Raw genomic sequence first — 18736 nt, forward strand, 5'->3', positions numbered from 1 at the left:
ACTTTAAATATGTGGTGATTAATGTTGTTTCTTTTTTTAGAATTGAGATGGTCAGACTCCTGAATAAATAACTTCTGGTATTCTTATGTATATGTTTTGTCACTGACAGAGCAGACGTTCTTTATCTTCTGCCACAGAACTCTCCGTTCCCTGTTCACCCTCGGAGCTGGAATCTCGCAACGTCTTACTCATTTCAAGGCCGCCGAGCAGAGAAAAGCCTTCTTGCCTCTAATCTGTTGATGATTTTATACGATGGAAAGTAATGTGCTCGCTGGTAACTGTTATTGTGACCTTTTTACTGAGCTATTTGCTGGATAAAAGCCTTGAAACACACAGCGTTCTTGGTCATTAACAGGAAGCTGTCATGTCCAGGGCCTCGACTCTGCTGAAATACAGCAGGCTGCCAACGCTGAGCCGCTGCCAAAAGATCCACACATGCAAAACAGGATTGTTCTGCTGGTTTTTTTTTTTTTTTCCTTTACCCTCTTCTTTGCATTCTTCATTGATCTGTACTCTTTTTTTTCAGACGTGGGCTCGGTGGAGGGGCTGGCGTACCACAGGGGCTGGGACATGTTATACTGGACCAGCTACACCACCTCCACCATCACCCGCCACACTGTGGACCAGAGCCGCTGGGGAGCCGTTGACCGGCACACCGTGGTCACCATGTCGGGAGACGACCACCCGAGGGCCTTTGTCCTCGACGAGTGTCAGAGGTGAGGCCCGCTGACCGTCTCCTTATGGTCGATGATTCCTGCCGAGACGTCGCACCCAGCCGGTTCACGTTCCCCCCCCCCCCGTTCACCCCGCAGCCTGATGTTCTGGACCAACTGGAACGAGCAGTCTCCCAGCATCATGCGCGCCACGCTGTCTGGCTCCAACGTCATCGTGATCATAGGCACGGACATCCGAACGCCGAACGGCCTCGCCATCGACCACCGCGCCGAGAAACTGTACTTCTCCGACGCCACGCTGGACAAGATCGAGCGCTGCGAGTACGACGGCACTCGGCGCTACGTGAGTGACTCAAATATGACTTGTGCACGTCCGACGGCAGCCGTGCCGTTACTCGCCCTTTGAATGTCGTCTCAAAATTTGGGACTTGTTTTGCAGGTGGTGCTGAAGAACGAGCCCGTCCATCCGTTTGGCCTGGCCGTGTACGGAGACTACATCTTCTGGACCGACTGGGTGAGGAGGGCCGTGCTGCGGGCCGACAAATACACCGGGGGGGACATGAAGCTGCTGCGTGCCGACATCCCCCAGCAGCCGATGGGCATCATCGCCGTGGCCAACGACACCAACAGCTGTGAGTATTTATTTATTTTTTACATTAAATGAAAGATTGAATTGGTTGCATATTATCCACATACACTCTTTCTGCAAATTGCCTCCATCTCACTTCCTCAGGGAAACACGTCTTGCTGAAAGTCTTGCTGAAAGTCAGTGACCGGCCCCACACGCCTGTAGAGTGTTCTTTCTCCAAACAATCTCTTAATAAGACTCAACTACAGCTCAGCTTGTTTGGTGGATGCAGAAAAAAAAAGAAAATGTCAGGTCACCAAGTTGTTCCTGCAAGTGTGATTTTACAAATTCAGGCTTCTGCCCAAAGTCTCCCTGCTAGTCCCTTACTGGGCTCAGTAAACCTGCCAGTTCTGGTTTTTTTCTTTTGATTTCTTGCTCTATGCTTCTGACAATAGGTCTCTTTAATGTGCTTCTTTTCTGGCTCTTGTAACCTTGAATCCTGCCGTCCATCTCTGACCATCTCCTGAGGTTGTTGCCAGCCTTCTTGTCCAGAATCTCCACAGTGGAGACCGGGACTGTTCTGACAAGGAGCTTTGAACTTACCCAGCCAGCCGCTGAACCCCGGGGATGTTGTGCCTCTCAAACAGCCGTCAGAGACCTTCCTCGCGCTCCTGACTAGCTCTCCAGTGGTGGTTGGGATGGCTGCACCTCTGATGTTAAGCCTCTTCCTCCACCTTGCTTTTTCTCAGCATCTTGGATCTTAATTCTGTGGTTTGGATCTCGTCCTGACTCACTCCACCAGCTGTTAAAGCCCCGGGATAATCCATCTGCAGCCAGTGCACCCGAGGGAGAGTTTGTGTTTACTGTAAGATTGTCCATGAATGTCCTGTAAAGCAGTAAAAATGACATGGGTTGTTTTACGTCCGCCTTTTCTCTTTATTTAAAATGTGGCTCTACATCAGTATTTGTCCGTATCCCCTTGAAGCAATACATATTTTCTCCACCTTATTTCCTCCCTCGAGTTCGCTCCTTCAGTGAACTCTCTCACGCCTCACTGCCCACAGCAGCCATGCGAGGCGAGCGCCCGCTCTAACAGCTGCAAATCCTATTTAGCTGGAGTCACATTGAATTATGCATCCAGCCGCGGCAGAGCCGTCGCTGCATTTAGGCGTCTCTGCTGACGTGAACGGCACATGTGGGGGAATATGTTTATCTGTCTCAAGGTCGGGGTTCCTCCGACAGGTGTGTGTGTGTGTTCATCTCTGCTGGCTTCGTGTGTCTGACTCTCCTCCTGTCTGTGCAGGTGAGTTCTCCCTGTGTCGCGTGAACAACGGAGGGTGTCAGGACCTGTGTCTGCTGACCTCCGAGGGAAGGGTCAACTGCAGCTGTCGGGGTGACAGGAAACTTTTGGAAGACAACACCTGCATAGGTAACGCAAAAACATGAAACAAGAAAAGAATGGATTCAAAACTTTCATTAAAAACTGATTTTCTATTAACTATAAATACAGTATTTTATGATTTCAAATAGGCATTTTATAAATGATCACAAACTGCTCTAAACGTGTGTTGGTTCAGAGGTTGCCTTTTTAATAAAACAGGTGATATGTGATTTTCCCAATCCTAGCCTCTGTTTCCACGACAACGATAGATCCAACAGGGGTATTTTTCACAGCCTCGCAAGACAGCGAAGCGCTTCAGTGTCAGCAGTGACTCCAAACTCAACCAACATTTCAAACATGTAATAAAATCTAATCTGAGTGTAAAGATAACCACAAAAAAAATGTGTTTAAAGATATTTACAGCTTTTGAGATGCATCCTGGGTCCGAAACAGCTCTGAAAAACCTGTCATGCTTCACCAGCTTGAGGTCTAAATCCCTTTTTCTGTCTTTGTAAGCTCTCAACACAACATGCAACAACATCGATGAGTTTGAGTGCGGAAACGGAGACTGTGTGAACTACACCCTGACCTGTGACGGCATGGCTCACTGCAAAGACAAGTCTGATGAAAAGCAGTCCTACTGCGGTGAGTGGACTCTTCCTCTGTCAAAACACTCTCAGCCAAGTTCCCCCTTGTTGATGTTTGTAATTGGAATCCAATGTTGTCTGGTTCCCAGCCAACCGGGTGTGTAAGAAAGGTTACAGACGATGTGTGAACGGCCGCTGTGTGAGGCACAGCTCTTGGTGCAACGGGCAGGACGACTGCGGGGACAACTCCGACGAGCTCTTCTGTAACAGTGAGTCCAGTCGGACAACCCTCCTCCTCCTCCTCCTCCTCCTCCTCCTCCTCCTCCTCCTCCTCCTCCTCCTCCTCCTTCTCCTCACTTGTCATTCTAAACGCCTGCTCTCTCAAAAACACCATGTCTCCCTCCCTGTCTCCCTCCCTGTCTCAGCCACGCTGTGCTCAGCCGATCAGTTCCAGTGCAGAGACGGCAGCTGCATCTCCAACTCCAGCAAGTGCAACCAGAAGGTGGACTGCGAGGACGCCAGCGACGAGATGAACTGCAGTAAGTCCGTGTATATCAGACTCCATCGGATATAATTGAACTGGATGTAATAGTCAACACTCCGCCCCGAGGCTGCGGTTTGAAGTCGTGCTGTTCTCTCTGTTAAGCCGCCACCGACTGCTCCAGTTACTTCCATCTGGGAGTGAAGGGAGTGACATTTCAGAAGTGCGAGTTCACCACACTCTGCTATGCACCTTCATGGCTCTGTGACGGAGCCAATGACTGCGGAGACTTCTCAGATGAAAGAAACTGCCCAGGTATTTTAATAACATCTCAGAGCCAAAGGTACAGGGAGTGTTGGAGGAAAAGATGAAATTACTTTTTTCCTTTGTTCCACAGATGGATTAGAGCAAAAATACCCATTTGAATTTTGCCAGAAGGAACAGAAACCAAAACAATGAATGTTTTCATCCTTTAGATTATTGTTGTGTATGTGATTCTCCTTGAGGAGCATTGCACTGTGAATTCAATTTGTTTTCCTCTTCATCCCGACTCAACCCTTTGATGTTTTCCTCTTACAACCCTCCGTTTCTTGCGCCCTGCCAGGGAGTGGAAAAACAAAGTGCCCCACGCCCTTCTTCGCCTGTCCCAGTGGACGCTGCATCCCGATGAGCTGGACTTGTGATAAGGAGAACGACTGTGAGAACGGCGCCGACGAGGCTCACTGTGGTGAGTTCGGACACCAGAGGCCGGTGCAGCGGACCGTTCACCTTCATGTCAGCAGCGCCTGAATCGTGCTCTTTATGTTTGTTTCTCTCTCTCTGGTCGTCTAGACAAGTTCTGCTCAGCCTCCCAGTTCGAGTGTCATAACCACCGCTGCATTCCCAACCGGTGGGTGTGTGACGGAGCGGACGACTGCGGCGACGGCAGTGATGAAGACACCAAGTGCAGTGAGTGTTCCGCGCAAACCGCTGGTAGAAACACCTGAACAGAGACCCGTTGCTCAGGGAGACTGAAAGATGCACCAAACACCGGATCAATGACAGCCACAATTACTTATGTTTGATTATGTTTTTTTCCACCACAGAGACTAAAACCTGCAGCCCGGAGGCGTTCCAGTGTCCGGGGTCGCACATGTGCATCCCTCAGCGGTGGAAGTGCGACGGTGACAAAGACTGTCCGGATGGAGCCGACGAGAGCGTCAAAGCCGGCTGTGGTGAGTGGGTGACACGCAAATTTAGAAACAACTTTGACGGTCCTGTTTTGACAATGTGAAGCACTCGTCACTCTGAATCTAGTGAAAATGTGCGCAGGAGTCGTTGCCACTTGTCTTCCTGTAAGACAAATGAAAAAGATAAATGCTTCACCGTGTGATTCGCGATTCACTCGCCAAATATTTTCATTGTTCTCAGTTTTCAACAACACGTGCAGCAACAACGAGTTCATGTGCCAGAACCGGCAGTGCATCCCCAAGCACTTTGTGTGTGACCATGACAACGACTGCAGCGACGGCTCCGACGAGTCCCAGGAGTGCGGTAAGCCGACCCGTGACCCCTCGGCCCTGACGGGGGCGGTTTGAAAAGCTCTGCCTTCCTCCCGCTCCCTGCCGTTTATAACGGTTAGCGCTCTCTCTCTCTGGCTGCAGAGTATCCGACGTGCAGACCCAGCGAGTTCCGCTGCGCCAACGGACGCTGCCTCATTCAGAGCTCCTGGGAGTGCGACGGAGACTTCGACTGCCACGATCACTCAGACGAGGCGCCCAAAAATCTACGCTGCCTCGGTCCAGGTCAGGTGCACACAGACGTAGTTTTGATTTAACTTGCCAGACATTTCTTCTTCTGTTTCCATCTATGGAAGCTGACTGCGTGTGGATTTAGCCAGATGTCTCATTTTCATAAAGTAGCCTGAGAGCATGATGAGATTAAAAAAAGTCAGATACCTAATAAATGCTGCATAAATATAGTGTTTCCATTATACATGGATAAGGTATTGTCCATCAAATGTGAATATATTACTATACATAAAGATGAATAGTTTACCAATACCAGTGAAATAACCTCTGTCAGCAGTTGATAAACACTTGTGAAATTGTGTCTGCTGCTCTGTTTGACATTTTCCCTTTTTTTTCGTTTCACATTTCATTACTTTATTTCATGGAACAGAGAAGAAATGCAATGACACTGCGTACGCCTGCAATAATGGGAACTGCGTCAATGAGACATTGCTCTGCGACCATAAAGACGACTGCGGCGACGGCTCCGACGAGCTGAACTGCTTTATTAACGAATGCCTCAACAGCAAACTGAGCGGCTGCTCGCAGCTCTGCGAAGACCTGAAAATAGGATTCAAGGTAAAGAAGCGATGTGGAAATTGCGCCTCGATGTAATCGATGGGTAGAGGGAGCGGTGTGGACTGAGGCTTTACCTGCTCCGTGCGCTGCTCCTCCACAGTGCAGATGCCACCCCGGCTTCCGCCTGAAGGACGACGGGAAGACGTGCGTCGACATAGACGAGTGCACGACCACTTATCCCTGCACGCAGCGCTGCATCAACACGCACGGCAGCTTCCACTGTCTGTGTGTGGAGGGCTTCCAGCTTAGCCCTGAGAACCCCACAATATGCAAATCCACTTCGGGTAGGGAAACATGACAGATTAATAACATTCGGTGAAACGTTTAAAGTAAATCCGCTCACACATGATGTCCGCCTCCCCGCAGACGAGGAACCTTTCCTCATCTTTGCCAACCGGTATTACCTGAGGAAGCTCAACTTGGACGGCTCCAACTACACTTTACTCAAACAGGTGAGGCCTCGCGGCGCTTTTGATGTGCCGGGAGAAATCCTGCGGCCCGTCACGCGGGGCTTTTGTCGTCAGCCCAACACTAATGCAGCTCCTGCGGTTTGACAGGGCCTGAATAACGCCGTGGCTCTGGATTTCGACTACCGCGAGCAGATGATTTACTGGACAGATGTTACCACTCAGGGCAGCATGATCCGACGCATGCACATCAACGGCAGCGACGTCCAGGTCAGTGCGGCGGCGTCTTGCCCGAGGAAGATAAGCCAACAGTAAAATATTCTTGTAGGATGTTATAAAAGGAACATTTGAAACAAATACTTTTATTTATGGTTGGGTTTGTACGTCATGAGGCGGAAAGTCAGAAAATGCACGCTCCTCGTTTCTCTGTTTGTCAGGTCCTGCACCGAACATCACTCAGCAACCCAGACGGCCTGGCGGTGGACTGGGTGGGAGGGAACCTGTACTGGTGCGATAAGGGACGGGACACCATCGAGGTGTCGAAACTCAACGGAGCATATCGGACTGTTCTGGTCAACAGCGGCCTGAGGGAGCCTCGTGCTGTGGCTGTGGATGTGCGCTATGGGTACGAGTCCAATAAGAAAAGCAAAAAAGAAGAAGAAGAAAAAAAACAGTGTTACTAATTTAGTTGACAGACGGCGGATTTTTGACTCCCTGTGAATTTCTAATTCTGGTTTTTTAATATCGGTTCGCCTAACTAACCCAGCATGTCCCAAACAGATACTTGTACTGGTCTGACTGGGGGGACACACCCCACATTGGGAGGGTCGGAATGGACGGCACCAACAGGAGTGTGATCATCGAGGATAAGATCACCTGGCCCAATGGGCTGACGCTGGACTTTGTCAATGACCGCATCTACTGGGCTGACGCGCGGGAAGATTACATCGCATTTGCAAGCCTGGATGGAACCAACAGACACATAGGTATAACACACACACTTATTAAAGTGTCTTCATGCACCTTTACTGTATTTCCTTCTGGAATAAATGTGTGTCCTGCTTCGCCCTCGTAGTTCTGACTCAGGACATCCCCCACATTTTCGCCATGACGCTGTTCGAGGAGCACGTCTACTGGACCGACTGGGAAACAAAGTCCATCAACAGAGCTCACAAGACGCTGGGGACCAACAAGACGCTGCTGATCAGCACCTTGCACAGACCGATGGACATCCACATCTACCACCCATACCGCCAGCCTGAAGGTACCGCCAGGCCATGAGCCGTATCTCACGCAGCGTGACGATCACTCTCTGATTTTGTCACGACGTTTCCTCGTTCTTCAGTGGCAGATCACCCGTGCCAGATAAACAATGGAGGCTGCAGTAACCTGTGCCTGCTCTCGCCTGGAGGGGGCTACAAGTGCGCTTGTCCCACGAACTTCTACCTAGCCGCCGACGGCAGGCAGTGTTTGTCCAACTGCACTGCGAGTCAGGTGAATGGCGAGAATCCTGGACGACTTCATGCATCCACGGAGTGTCAGCGAAATAATAACTGTTTTGCTTTCTGTCTGCTCAGTTTGTTTGCAAAAATGACAAGTGCATTCCCTTCTGGTGGAAGTGTGACACTGAGGATGACTGTGGAGACCGCTCCGACGAGCCGGCAGACTGCCGTAAGTGAGAAACGCAGGCAGACTGTACTGACTCCCGGTTCATTACTGTTTAATAACGCGCCGCGTTTGCTCTTTGCAGCCGAGTTTAAGTGCAGACCAGGCCAGTTCCAGTGCGGCACGGGAATCTGCACCAACCCGGCCTACATCTGTGACGGAGACAACGACTGTCAGGACAACTCTGACGAAGCAAACTGCGGTACGTTCGCTGACTTATACTGGGAGATTACAATTATCTGATAAGGTAATACGTCCTTGACTCGTTGCATTTATTCTTTTCAGACATTCACGTGTGTTTGCCGAGTCAGTTTAAATGTACTCACCCCAGCCGCTGCATCCCCGGAATCTTCCGCTGTAACGGACAGGACAACTGCGGAGAGGGGGAGGATGAGAAAGACTGTCGTAAGTCATTCGCTGTCTAACTAACCTGCTGCGTGAGGACGGGGATCTCAGTCAGATTCAGTCAAACATATTGAAGGACATTAAAAGACATGTCATAGAAATCTAAGTACTCAGAGAAAATCCACACATGCACAGAGAGAACGTGAAAACTCCACATAGAAAAGCCTCAAGTGAAGAATTGAAGTGAAGATAGTCCTGGTCAGTGAGGTGAGAATGATCCCCTCTTCTCCAAAGAAAATGAACCCTACTAATTGTATCATCCATGCAAACTCTTCACAGCAGGATACCAGATACTGTATCTCAAATCTAATGAGCAGAGAGAAGATGGTGAAACCTTCTGATGCTCCGTCCGTTTTGACCTTTCCTTTAGCACGTTGCTCCATGTAATTGCCATGACATTTGCCGAGGCCGTTCTTTCTCCACTGAGGGAGATTGCATGAACTTTGACCTTTAACTGCAAGGCTATGAGACCTGCAAAACTGACATGTCATGCAATTAATCCTGCCACTTTCAGGAGCCTATAGTAGAACTCAAGGCTTTCTGTGTTGTGAAATTTGTTGCCAGGTCGTAGTTTTTCTCCACGTTATTTGATAAGAGGCGTCGTCTTTCTGTCTCCCGTGCAGCCGAGGTGACGTGTGCACCCAACCAGTTCCAGTGCGCCATCACGAAGCGCTGCATCCCACGGGTGTGGGTGTGTGACAGAGACAATGACTGCGTGGATGGATCGGACGAGCCCGCCAACTGCAGTAAGACCAGGCTTTTCACAGCCGCACCAAACAACGCCGCCGCTCTGGCGTCGTAAAACGTCACATAACGTACAATTGATTATTTTACTGAGTGAATAAACCTGTATTCTTACTGATATATAATCCAGTAAAACCTCCCTGTTGCAGCTCAGATGACTTGCGGTGTGGACGAGTTCCGCTGCAAAGACTCGGGCCGCTGCATCCCGGCACGCTGGAAGTGTGACGGCGAGGACGACTGCGGAGACGCCTCAGATGAGCCCAAGGAGGAGTGTGGTAAGGACGGGGGCTGCAGGAGGCTGAAGAGAAGCTCCTCAGAGGGAGAATCCATAACCCTAATTCTATCCGCCTGTGCACAGACGAGCGGACGTGCGAGCCTTACCAGTTCCGCTGTAAAAACAACCGCTGCGTGCCGGGCCGCTGGCAGTGCGACTACGACAACGACTGCGGGGACAATTCGGACGAAGACAAGTGTGGTCAGTTCCTCTTCTGTTTCACCCGTCTTTGTGAAAGGAAAGCTGCAAGCTCACATAACCACAGCTCACGTTCTGTTTATGAAGACTGTTGTTTTAATAAAGTGTGGCGCTCTGAGGAGCGGACTGTTGAGGTGCAGCTCGTTGTAGCGGTAAGGTTTCTATCACCCGTCACTGTGTTTGTCTCAACTACACACACACAAGGTTGAGGCTTGATTTTTGTTCCTTTGAGTTGATTGGTTCTGTGGCCATTTGCACATCTCACATCATCTCATGTCTATTTTGCATTTCACACTGGCCAGTTGCAGTAAGCCAGAGGTAGGTGCTGCCACACGTTTAACATCATCCACAACCTGAGAAACCCCAACCTCCTACCTCCCCCAACTCTTTTTTCCTGTTTTCTTTCTAAACTCCACCCGCTCCTCTGCCTCCTCCGCCACACCGAGTGCTCCATTCCCACCTCTGTGTCCACCGAGTCCAACCAGTCCTATGATTTCTCAGTCTTTGTCTGTGTACGTCTGGCTCAGAGCACCTTTCTTTGTTTCTGTGTGCTCTATCGCCCGCTTCTCTCCCCATTCCTTGATTCTTCTCCTTGCTCCTCGCCTCTTTTCCCTGTTCTTCCATCTTCCCTCGCCTCTCTAAGCGCTCCCCCACTCTGTCCTCAGTGCCCCGTCAGTGTTCGGAGAGCGAGTTTGCCTGCACAAATGGCCGCTGCATAGCCGGGCGCTGGAAGTGTGACGGAGACCACGACTGTGCCGACGGTTCGGACGAGGTATCGCTCGAGCTTTTTCCTGAAAGTGTTTCTCCTTTGAAATGAGACGTTCTGGCCGATGGTGTAAGAGCTCCTGTGTCTGGCGTCAGAACGGCTGCGACGTGAAGTGTGACAGCGATCAGTTCCAGTGCAAAAACGGCCACTGCATCCCCATCCGGTGGCGCTGCGATGAAGATCCCGACTGCTTGGATGGCAGCGACGAGGAGAAGTGCGACAGCGGCTGTAAGACACACACACACAGTGAATTTACCTCCTGCGGGTTTTTTATGAATTGGAGCACAGGAATGTTTCATGGAGAGCGTCTGTGTCAGCTCCTGTCATCTCTCTGTCCGCCCTCCTCCAGTGGGTAGACACTGCCCCCTGGATGAATTCCAGTGCAACAACACTCTGTGTAAACCGCTGGGCTGGAAGTGTGACGGCGAAGACGACTGCGGAGACAACTCTGACGAGAACCCGGAAGAGTGTGGTGAGATTTGATTCCTTTCACCTGTGAAGAGAACATCAGAGGGCAGTAATACAAAAAAAAAAGCTTCAAGAACACCTCTCCTGTATGATCTCCCAGTGAAATTCCAGTGTCCACCCATGAGGCAGTTCCGTTGCCATAACGACCGCGTGTGCCTGCATCTGTCGAGACGCTGTGACGGCGTGGACAACTGCGGCGACGGGAGCGACGAGCTCAACTGCCGTGAGTCTGCTTGCTGAAGCATGAAGGACGAGCAACAGGAAGCAAATTTCACAAGCTCTTAGTTTGCGGATTGTTTCAAGCCTGAGTGAAACATTTAAATTACTTTTTTCAGTTTGACAACATGAAAAATGAAATAACTCTCTCTGTGGCTCCTTTTCATATCCTGAAGTGCCTCCCTCGACACCCGTCTGCCAGAAGGATAAATTCCAGTGCTCCAATGGACGTTGCATCAGCTTCAATCTGCGCTGCAACTACTTCAACGACTGCGAGGACTACGGCTCTGATGAAATCAACTGCAACAAGAAAGGTGCGTTGTGCCGCCGGGCTGTGACTCCGTGACCCCGCTCGCCCTCCCGGTGTGGCCGCATGATTGCTGTTGCGTCGCCCGCAGACACGGTGCTGAACGACTGCCGCAGCAACCGGACGGTGTGCGGCGACGGCGACGAGGCGCACTGCGTGGTGAACGGCACCGACTCCTTCTGCTCCTGCAAGCCCGGCTTCCAGTCCACTGGGCTCAACAGATGTGAAGGTGCGCTTCGATCTGGCCTTTTAATGTCACGACGCGGCCGGGAAGTCCCAGCAAACCCCTGACACTGCGTGACGTGCGCCGCTTCTCTGTTTCTCCTGCAGATAAAAACGAGTGTGCCCAGTTCGGATTGTGTTCTCACATCTGCAACAACACTAAGGGGTCCTACAAGTGCAGCTGCCACAAGTATTTCACCAGGATCAACGACACCTGCAAGGCTGACAGTGAGTATCGACAGGGCAACGTGTGTGTTTGCGCGCGTGTTCCGTCACTGACGTCGTTTCTCGCGCGCCCCCAGCTCAGCGGCAGGTGCTCTACATCGCGGACGACAACGAAATCCGCAGCCTGGACCCGTCGATGCCGAACTGGCGCTACGAGCAGGTATTCCAGGGCGATGCCAACGTGCGCATCGACGCCATGGATCTGCACGTGAAGACGAACCGCATGTACTGGACCAACTGGCACACGGGACGCATTTCCTCCTACGACCTGCCGTCTTCCGCCTCCTCCCCGAACAGTGAGCGGGAACGCCCCCAGGGTGACTTCAGGGTCGTTAACCTCGAGGTGTGTGTGTGTGTGTGTGTGTGTGTGTGGCTTTTGCTTTGATCGTTTGCTTTTTTCTAAGCGGTCTGAATTGTACACATGTCGCTCTGTAGATTCCCGATCTGAAGATGCCCCGGGGCATCGCCGTGGACTGGGTGGCGGGTAATCTGTACTGGACCGACTCTGGCAGGGACGTGATCGAGGTGGCCCAGCTGAGCGGAGGACGCCACCGCAAAACCCTGATCTCCGGCATGATCGACGAGCCGTACGCCATCGTCGTAGATCCCCAGAGAGGGTGAGCGGCTCTCCGGAGAGAAATCGGCGCCATGAAACGGAACTGATGGAAATTTGGGTGTAATTTGTTGTAGCAGCTGTGATGAATGAAGCTTTTTGCTCTTCATTTATTAGGAAAATGTACTGGGCGGACTGGGGCAACCACCCAAAGATTGAAACAGCTGCCATGGACGGAACCATGAGGGAGACGCTGGTGGAGGAAAACATCCAGTGGCCAACCGGTAAAGCATTTTTCTTCTGATGTGCGGCAAAGCGTGAGTCGTCTTTTTCCAACGCTGCTCTCTCCCCGTGCAGGCCTGGCTGTGGATTATTTCAACGAGCGTCTGTACTGGGCGGATGCCAAGCTGTCCCTGATCTGCAGCGTGAGGCTGAACGGCAGCGACGCGGTCGTGGCCGCGAACAGCATCAAGAACAGTTGAGTCGCTCGTGGCCGCCATTATCAATAATAACAGTCAGATTTGTGAGAGGCACGGCCTGAGCATGGTTGTTTGTGCGCTCTTGTTTCCACGCAGAGCTCAGTCACCCCTTCAGCATCGACGTCTTTGAGGACTTCATCTACGGCGTCACCTACATGAATAACTACGTCTTCCGAGTCAATAAGTTTGGCAAAGGGCCCATCGAGAACCTGACGACCGGCATGAACCACGCCACAGATATCGTCCTGCACCACCGATACAAACAGCCTGAGAGTGAGTTTAGGAATAAAGGATGGAACTCTGGACATGCAGTGAAATGATAAACATTCAGAACTGATGAGTGACCCTTCCTCATTGTTCCCTCTGTTAGTGACGAATCCCTGCGACAGAAAGAAATGTGAATGGCTCTGCCTGCTGAGCCCCAGCGGACCCGTCTGCACGTGTCCCAACGGACGGACGCTGGACAACGGGACGTGTGTGGAGCTGCCGACTCCGACGCTGTCTCCCGTCTGTGAGTGGGCCGAAGCGCTCGCACCGCTTCGCCGCATTCACGGCTCTCTTTATGACCGAGGGTTTTTTTTTTTTTTATGGTCCGCAGCTCCTCCCAGCGGCCCCTGCCTGGTCCAGTGTATGAACGGCGGCAGCTGTTTCCTAAACGCCCACAAGCAGCCAAAGTGCCGCTGCCAGCCCAATTATGGAGGAGACCGATGCGAGATTGATCAGTGCAGGGACTACTGCAAGAACGGAGGCACATGCACACCTTCGCCAACGGGTGAGTTTCACTGAAAGACGCCTGATTGTGTCTGTTGACATGACTCTATGACTCGCCTCTTGCTAACACACACTTACATATTTCCTATGTATTTTATTCCCTATGATATTATCATTTTCCTTCTTCTTTTTTTAATACTTCCATGCTTCATCCTGTTATGTCTTTCCTTCCGCAGGCTCTCCCACTTGCCGCTGCCTGGCCGGTTTTACCGGGCCTAACTGTAACCTGCACACTTGTAAGAACTACTGCAAGAACGAAGGCAACTGCACCGTGAGCCCTGGAAACCAGCCGACCTGCCGCTGTCACTCTGACTTCCTCGGCGACCGGTGTCAATACAGTGAGTGCTCCCGCTATTGATCCCACCAGTTGAAAAAATGCAGGAAGGCTCAGCGGGACCAATTAGAGGCCCGGCCTGGAAACCAGACCTGCTTTCCGGATCCGATAACGACGTGGTCGTTCAATGAGGCGTTCGCTTGTGTTTGTGTGACCAGGAAGCTGCGAGAACTACTGCCTGAACAAAGGAACGTGCCTCCAGAGCGAGGACGGCTCCAAGCTGTGTCGCTGCCAGCACCAGTACACGGGAAGCACGTGTGAAATTGATAAGTGTCACTACTGCCGCGACGGCGAGTGTATCCCCAGAGACAACTTCATGTCCACCGGGGGCTTCACCTGTCGGTAAGACCGCCTGCAGACACGTGACTGACTTCCCATCAAGATCGCAGACTTATCATTCTCATTGCTGCACGTATTTTATTGCTTTTTTTTCTCCATAGTTGCACAAATGGCAGAATCCAGCCCAGCTGTTACAGCTGTGACACAAACGAGTACTGTGCAAATGGCCAGTGCTCCTTAAACCCGCTCACTCGCCTCCCAGAGTGCAGGTAAACATCAGAGTGCAGTTATACTTATTAACACAAAGCCGATGTGAGTTGTTTCACTTTGTACAAATGTCTCTTTTTTTCTCTTATGTCTAGATGTTCTCCTGGCTGGGCAGGACATCGCTGCGAGTCTGTGGCCAGCGGAGGCGACAACCAAAGTTCAGGCGGACGTGAGTGGACGCGTCAATACTCACCTGTAAATGTTATTTTTCTCTGGCTGTTGTAATCCGGACATGCTTCCACGTTCACAGGCACAGCCTCCATCGTGATCCCGGTGCTGCTGCTGCTGCTCCTGGTCCTCCTGGCTGCAGGCGCTCTGTTCTGGTATAAGAGGAGAATGAGAGGGTGAGTCGCAGCGACACACTGCACCGTTCACGACATGAGGCAGAGAAATCCACTTCCTGTTTTTGTTACTCTTCCCCCCTCTTTCTTTTTTTTTTCTCACTTTTTAAGTCTTTCTTTCATTTCTTGGGGCTGGACTTTGACCCTCTCCTCTGCTCCTCAGGTCTAGCCGGCTCAGCAAAACCGGCTCCAGACGCTTGCGGTAACAGCTGCCTAGGATTACACTTATTCTCCATTTACCCTCTCCGCATTCTGATGATCCTTTTTTTTTTTTTAATTATCTGTCGTTCCCTTAACCATAAGTCTTGACTGCCGTGCAGTGTTTGGTCCTGTGATGAATGTCGCTCCATTTCTCTGATGTTCATGGGAGCTGGAGTCCACCGTATCCGTCCTCCTCAGTTTCCCTCCTCAGAGCAACTCCAGGGCAGATCTATTGAAAGGATGCACTGAATAGATCTGTCTGCTGTTAGCTGTAGACCCCCCCCCCATGCTGTCGTCCATCGTATTGTGCCATACTGTACCGTGTTGTGATCTGTGGCTCTCGTGCCGAGAGGTGGAGAGTCCAACAGCATTCTTCCAAGGTCAGATTGGAAAATGCCGCTTGAAAACTCCAGCATTGACTCAGATGCAGATAGGCGATGCAGATATCTACAAAGTCCCTCAGAGGATGTAGTCTGGATCTGGCCTGGGCTCCATGAATGCTGGGTCTGTGTCGGTGCCTGTGCTCTAGCTTGGTGTCGATGGTGGTGAGACTCATGCAAGGCGTCTTCCTCTCCTCTGTGATGTGGTCGTGTTCCTGCTCACGCTGTCCGGTCTCCGTCGCTCCCGAGAGAGAAACAGACGTCAATCGCGGCTTTTTTTCCTGTCTCACGTAGGGCCAAGGGCTTCCAGCACCAGAGGATGACCAACGGGGCAATGAATGTAGAGATCGGAAACCCCGCTTACAAGATCTACGAGGGTGAGCCCGACTGACGACGCCGGCGAGCTGCTGGACGCAGACTTCACTCTCGACCCAGACAAGGTAAAGAGAGGACAGAATCAGGGATCGACCAGAGACTGAAACCTGCGACTTATGTAACTTTTTTCATTTGACCTCCTTCCAGCCGACCAACTTCACGAACCCCGTGTACGCCACCCTGTACATGGGCGCCCACAACAGCCGCAACTCGCTGGCGAGCACGGACGAGAAGAAGGAGCTGCTTTCACGTGGAGACGAGGAGCCCCTGGTGGACCCGCTGGCGTAGGCCGTCGGCCCGTCGGCCCGGATCTCGCTACTCCAAACACACACGTCTTCTTGCCTTTTGAAGTAAAACTAAACTTTAAAAAAAAAAAAAAAAGGAAAAAAAATCGATAAAAAGTGTGAGAGAAAATTGATAAAAAGTGTGAACACTGTATAAAATGTACAAAAATGAAGGACTACTTTTGTATGTGATTGCAGTATTATATTTTGTTCTTTTGAGATTCCTCTGGTCAAAAACAAATAACATTTTCTATGAGAGATTTTTAATTTACACTTTGTCCCTTACCCTTTACCCAAATAGCCACTACCTCTGTGCAAAATGAAATGGAAACAAGAAAATCAGAAGAAAAGATGCTATCATTGGAGCAATTTTAATTTTTTATTTTTGTATGAATTGTATAGAGAAGAAAAAGACATTGTTCCATTTCACCAGTGCCAACTGTTTGTTGTTTGTGTTGACTTTGAGCGGGAAAGGCAAAACTCAAAGTTTTCTGAATTGGTGTATCTGTTTGTCTTGCTGAGTTTCACAGCAAGGTTTATGTGAGACCGGTTCGCGATAGCACCGTTTGTGTACAGCACATGTAAAATGTCAATACCAGATGGCAACTACAGTATTTCCACATTTTTATTCCTTTTTTTTTTTTTTTTTCTCAGAGAACAATGTTCATGAAATGATTGTGTTGTCTTCCTTGCACAGAATATCACATTTCTCGGTACAGTGTAATGCTGTGGGCTTTACACCGTGAGATGTAAAGCAGAGTTTTGTTTTTTTAATCACGTAACGTGCGTCGCTGATGTGAGCGGACGAAAAGGCCCGCTGGTGTGTGAGCGTGAAGTTGGAACGAGAGAAAGTTGGTGTTTTTGGGGTTGAACATTCCAGACGAAGTGAGGCTACAGATGTAAAGGTGACGGCCATAAGGGTCTTCCTCCAGAGGGAAACAGTAGGCTGCAATTCATGGTACAATGTGACGAAGGAAAAGATTTTGCTGGCTCTTTTTATTTTATTTCTTTCCTTTCTTTCACTTCTCCCGTCCTTTTTTTTTTGAAATCTGCAGAAACCAGATAATGCCTGGCTTTGTGAGTAAATATGTCTTTCTGCCTTTTAGAGGATCAAAGTCTGTATGTCGACAGTTTTGTATTGGCTCAGTCTTAAGTGCATTATGTTGATTTGGTCCTTAGCGTTTCCGTTCTCTCCTGGAGCTCTTTACGGACTCTTGTTTTTTTTCGTCTGTGCCCTGCTGCTGCTAATGCTGCCGGTTCCGGTTGCTCTGACACGTCCTTACGCTCAGCCTCTGTCCCAAAATGCTGCTTCTGTCAGAAATGTGTCAGCCATATCTTAATGCATGTGAAAAGTAACACGAGTCTTCAATGTAACTACAATAACAAGTTTTTATTTTGCTTACCTGTCAGCGAGTGTTATTTTAAGCTGTTGTATATGTTTCGTCTTTAATTGAGAGAGAAGTACAATCATTTTACGTAAAGTACATTTTTTTTTGCAGAATCATATGTGCATTTCTTTTTTGATTAGTTTGGTTTTTTTTTTAAATGAAAAATGACACATAGCTTTTATAGTACACAATGCATGGAGGCTCAGACTTTCTTCTGGAAAGAGAATAATGTTTAATTTTTGCTGGAGTACTTTACAAACTAAATAACAGATATTGTTATAAATAAACATTTTGAAAATTGTACAGAAAACAAACCACTGTCTTTTGTTGACAATAAACGGTGATGAATCTGAGTGGACTGATGCTCCATGCAGTGGATGTTACGGTGTGGCAGTGGAGCAGAGCCGCTGCCTCACATACAGAAGGCTCCTGGTTCCCTGCAATGTTTTCTTCAACGCAGCTGATTGTGATGAGCGTCGTCATCGGGCTTTCTGCTGAACCTGGTGATGGAGCTTCATGAGATTCAGGTGTGAGATTAGCTGGTGCTTTGCACAGAATACTGCAACACTTTGAGAAACTCCCCAGGTGATCAAGTTGGATAAAGCAGGTTAAAAGATGGATGGGTTCAACTACATAAAAATCTAAAATATTGCCAAACCTGTAGCTAGAAGCCAGAAGCCACTTCACAATACTCTGACTTTTAAGCAGAAGACACCAGATCTCCTGCAGTGGACAGACTCAGATGTCATTCTGATGTTGTTCAATGAAAAAAAAAAAAATAGAGATTATCTTTCATGAGTAGTTTTATCTGTCCATAAACAAACTTGCAGCGACCCTTACTGATCACATCAGACACTCAAAACAAAGGTTTCAAACTCATTTGTTCAGTGGCTACATGAAGGCCAATTCCATCTTGAAAGCAACAATAACAGTGCAATAATTTTAAAATAACCACCACTCCAAATGTAGGATAATTTAATACAAATAGCTTAACCTAAAAGGTCAAAATTTCTAAAGGAAATTGAGTGATTTAAAATGTTGGCACAAATAATAATGAAGGTCACGGTTCAGTCTCCTACATGAGTCTGTCTCTGTGTGAATGTGTCTGTGTCCTTCAGCCTCTCCTGTTGTTTGTGTTTAGTTGTGTG

The 18736-nt window shown here is 49.6% G+C and overlaps 1 protein-coding gene across 1 annotated transcript in view; it reads left to right on the plus strand.

Moving 5' to 3' along the window:
- Positions 1–17889, plus strand: part of LOC115387906 (low-density lipoprotein receptor-related protein 1-like) — an 80184-nt gene extending 62295 nt beyond the window's left edge. The window contains 50 exon segments of the mRNA XM_030090809.1: positions 527–716; positions 813–1017; positions 1114–1306; positions 2546–2671; positions 3140–3268; positions 3360–3479; positions 3636–3749; positions 3857–4006; positions 4296–4418; positions 4523–4639; positions 4777–4905; positions 5102–5224; positions 5335–5475; positions 5852–6039; positions 6140–6323; positions 6406–6491; positions 6597–6716; positions 6884–7071; positions 7227–7432; positions 7522–7710; positions 7792–7940; positions 8024–8117; positions 8197–8313; positions 8397–8516; positions 9140–9262; positions 9410–9535; positions 9619–9735; positions 10398–10504; positions 10594–10726; positions 10848–10970; positions 11067–11189; positions 11359–11496; positions 11581–11718; positions 11820–11939; positions 12014–12279; positions 12372–12553; positions 12667–12773; positions 12847–12966; positions 13065–13241; positions 13339–13479; positions 13567–13740; positions 13916–14077; positions 14232–14415; positions 14514–14621; positions 14715–14788; positions 14870–14963; positions 15124–15162; positions 15836–15929; positions 15931–15981; positions 16064–17889. Coding sequence (XP_029946669.1) covers positions 527–716; positions 813–1017; positions 1114–1306; positions 2546–2671; positions 3140–3268; positions 3360–3479; positions 3636–3749; positions 3857–4006; positions 4296–4418; positions 4523–4639; positions 4777–4905; positions 5102–5224; positions 5335–5475; positions 5852–6039; positions 6140–6323; positions 6406–6491; positions 6597–6716; positions 6884–7071; positions 7227–7432; positions 7522–7710; positions 7792–7940; positions 8024–8117; positions 8197–8313; positions 8397–8516; positions 9140–9262; positions 9410–9535; positions 9619–9735; positions 10398–10504; positions 10594–10726; positions 10848–10970; positions 11067–11189; positions 11359–11496; positions 11581–11718; positions 11820–11939; positions 12014–12279; positions 12372–12553; positions 12667–12773; positions 12847–12966; positions 13065–13241; positions 13339–13479; positions 13567–13740; positions 13916–14077; positions 14232–14415; positions 14514–14621; positions 14715–14788; positions 14870–14963; positions 15124–15162; positions 15836–15929; positions 15931–15981; positions 16064–16204 — 6863 coding nt within the window. The 3' untranslated portion in view covers positions 16205–17889.
- The last annotated feature ends 847 nt before the right edge of the window (positions 17890–18736 follow it).

This window comes from Salarias fasciatus, chromosome 5, assembly GCF_902148845.1.
Source record: "Salarias fasciatus chromosome 5, fSalaFa1.1, whole genome shotgun sequence".
Lineage (NCBI taxonomy): Eukaryota > Metazoa > Chordata > Actinopteri > Blenniiformes > Blenniidae > Salarias > Salarias fasciatus.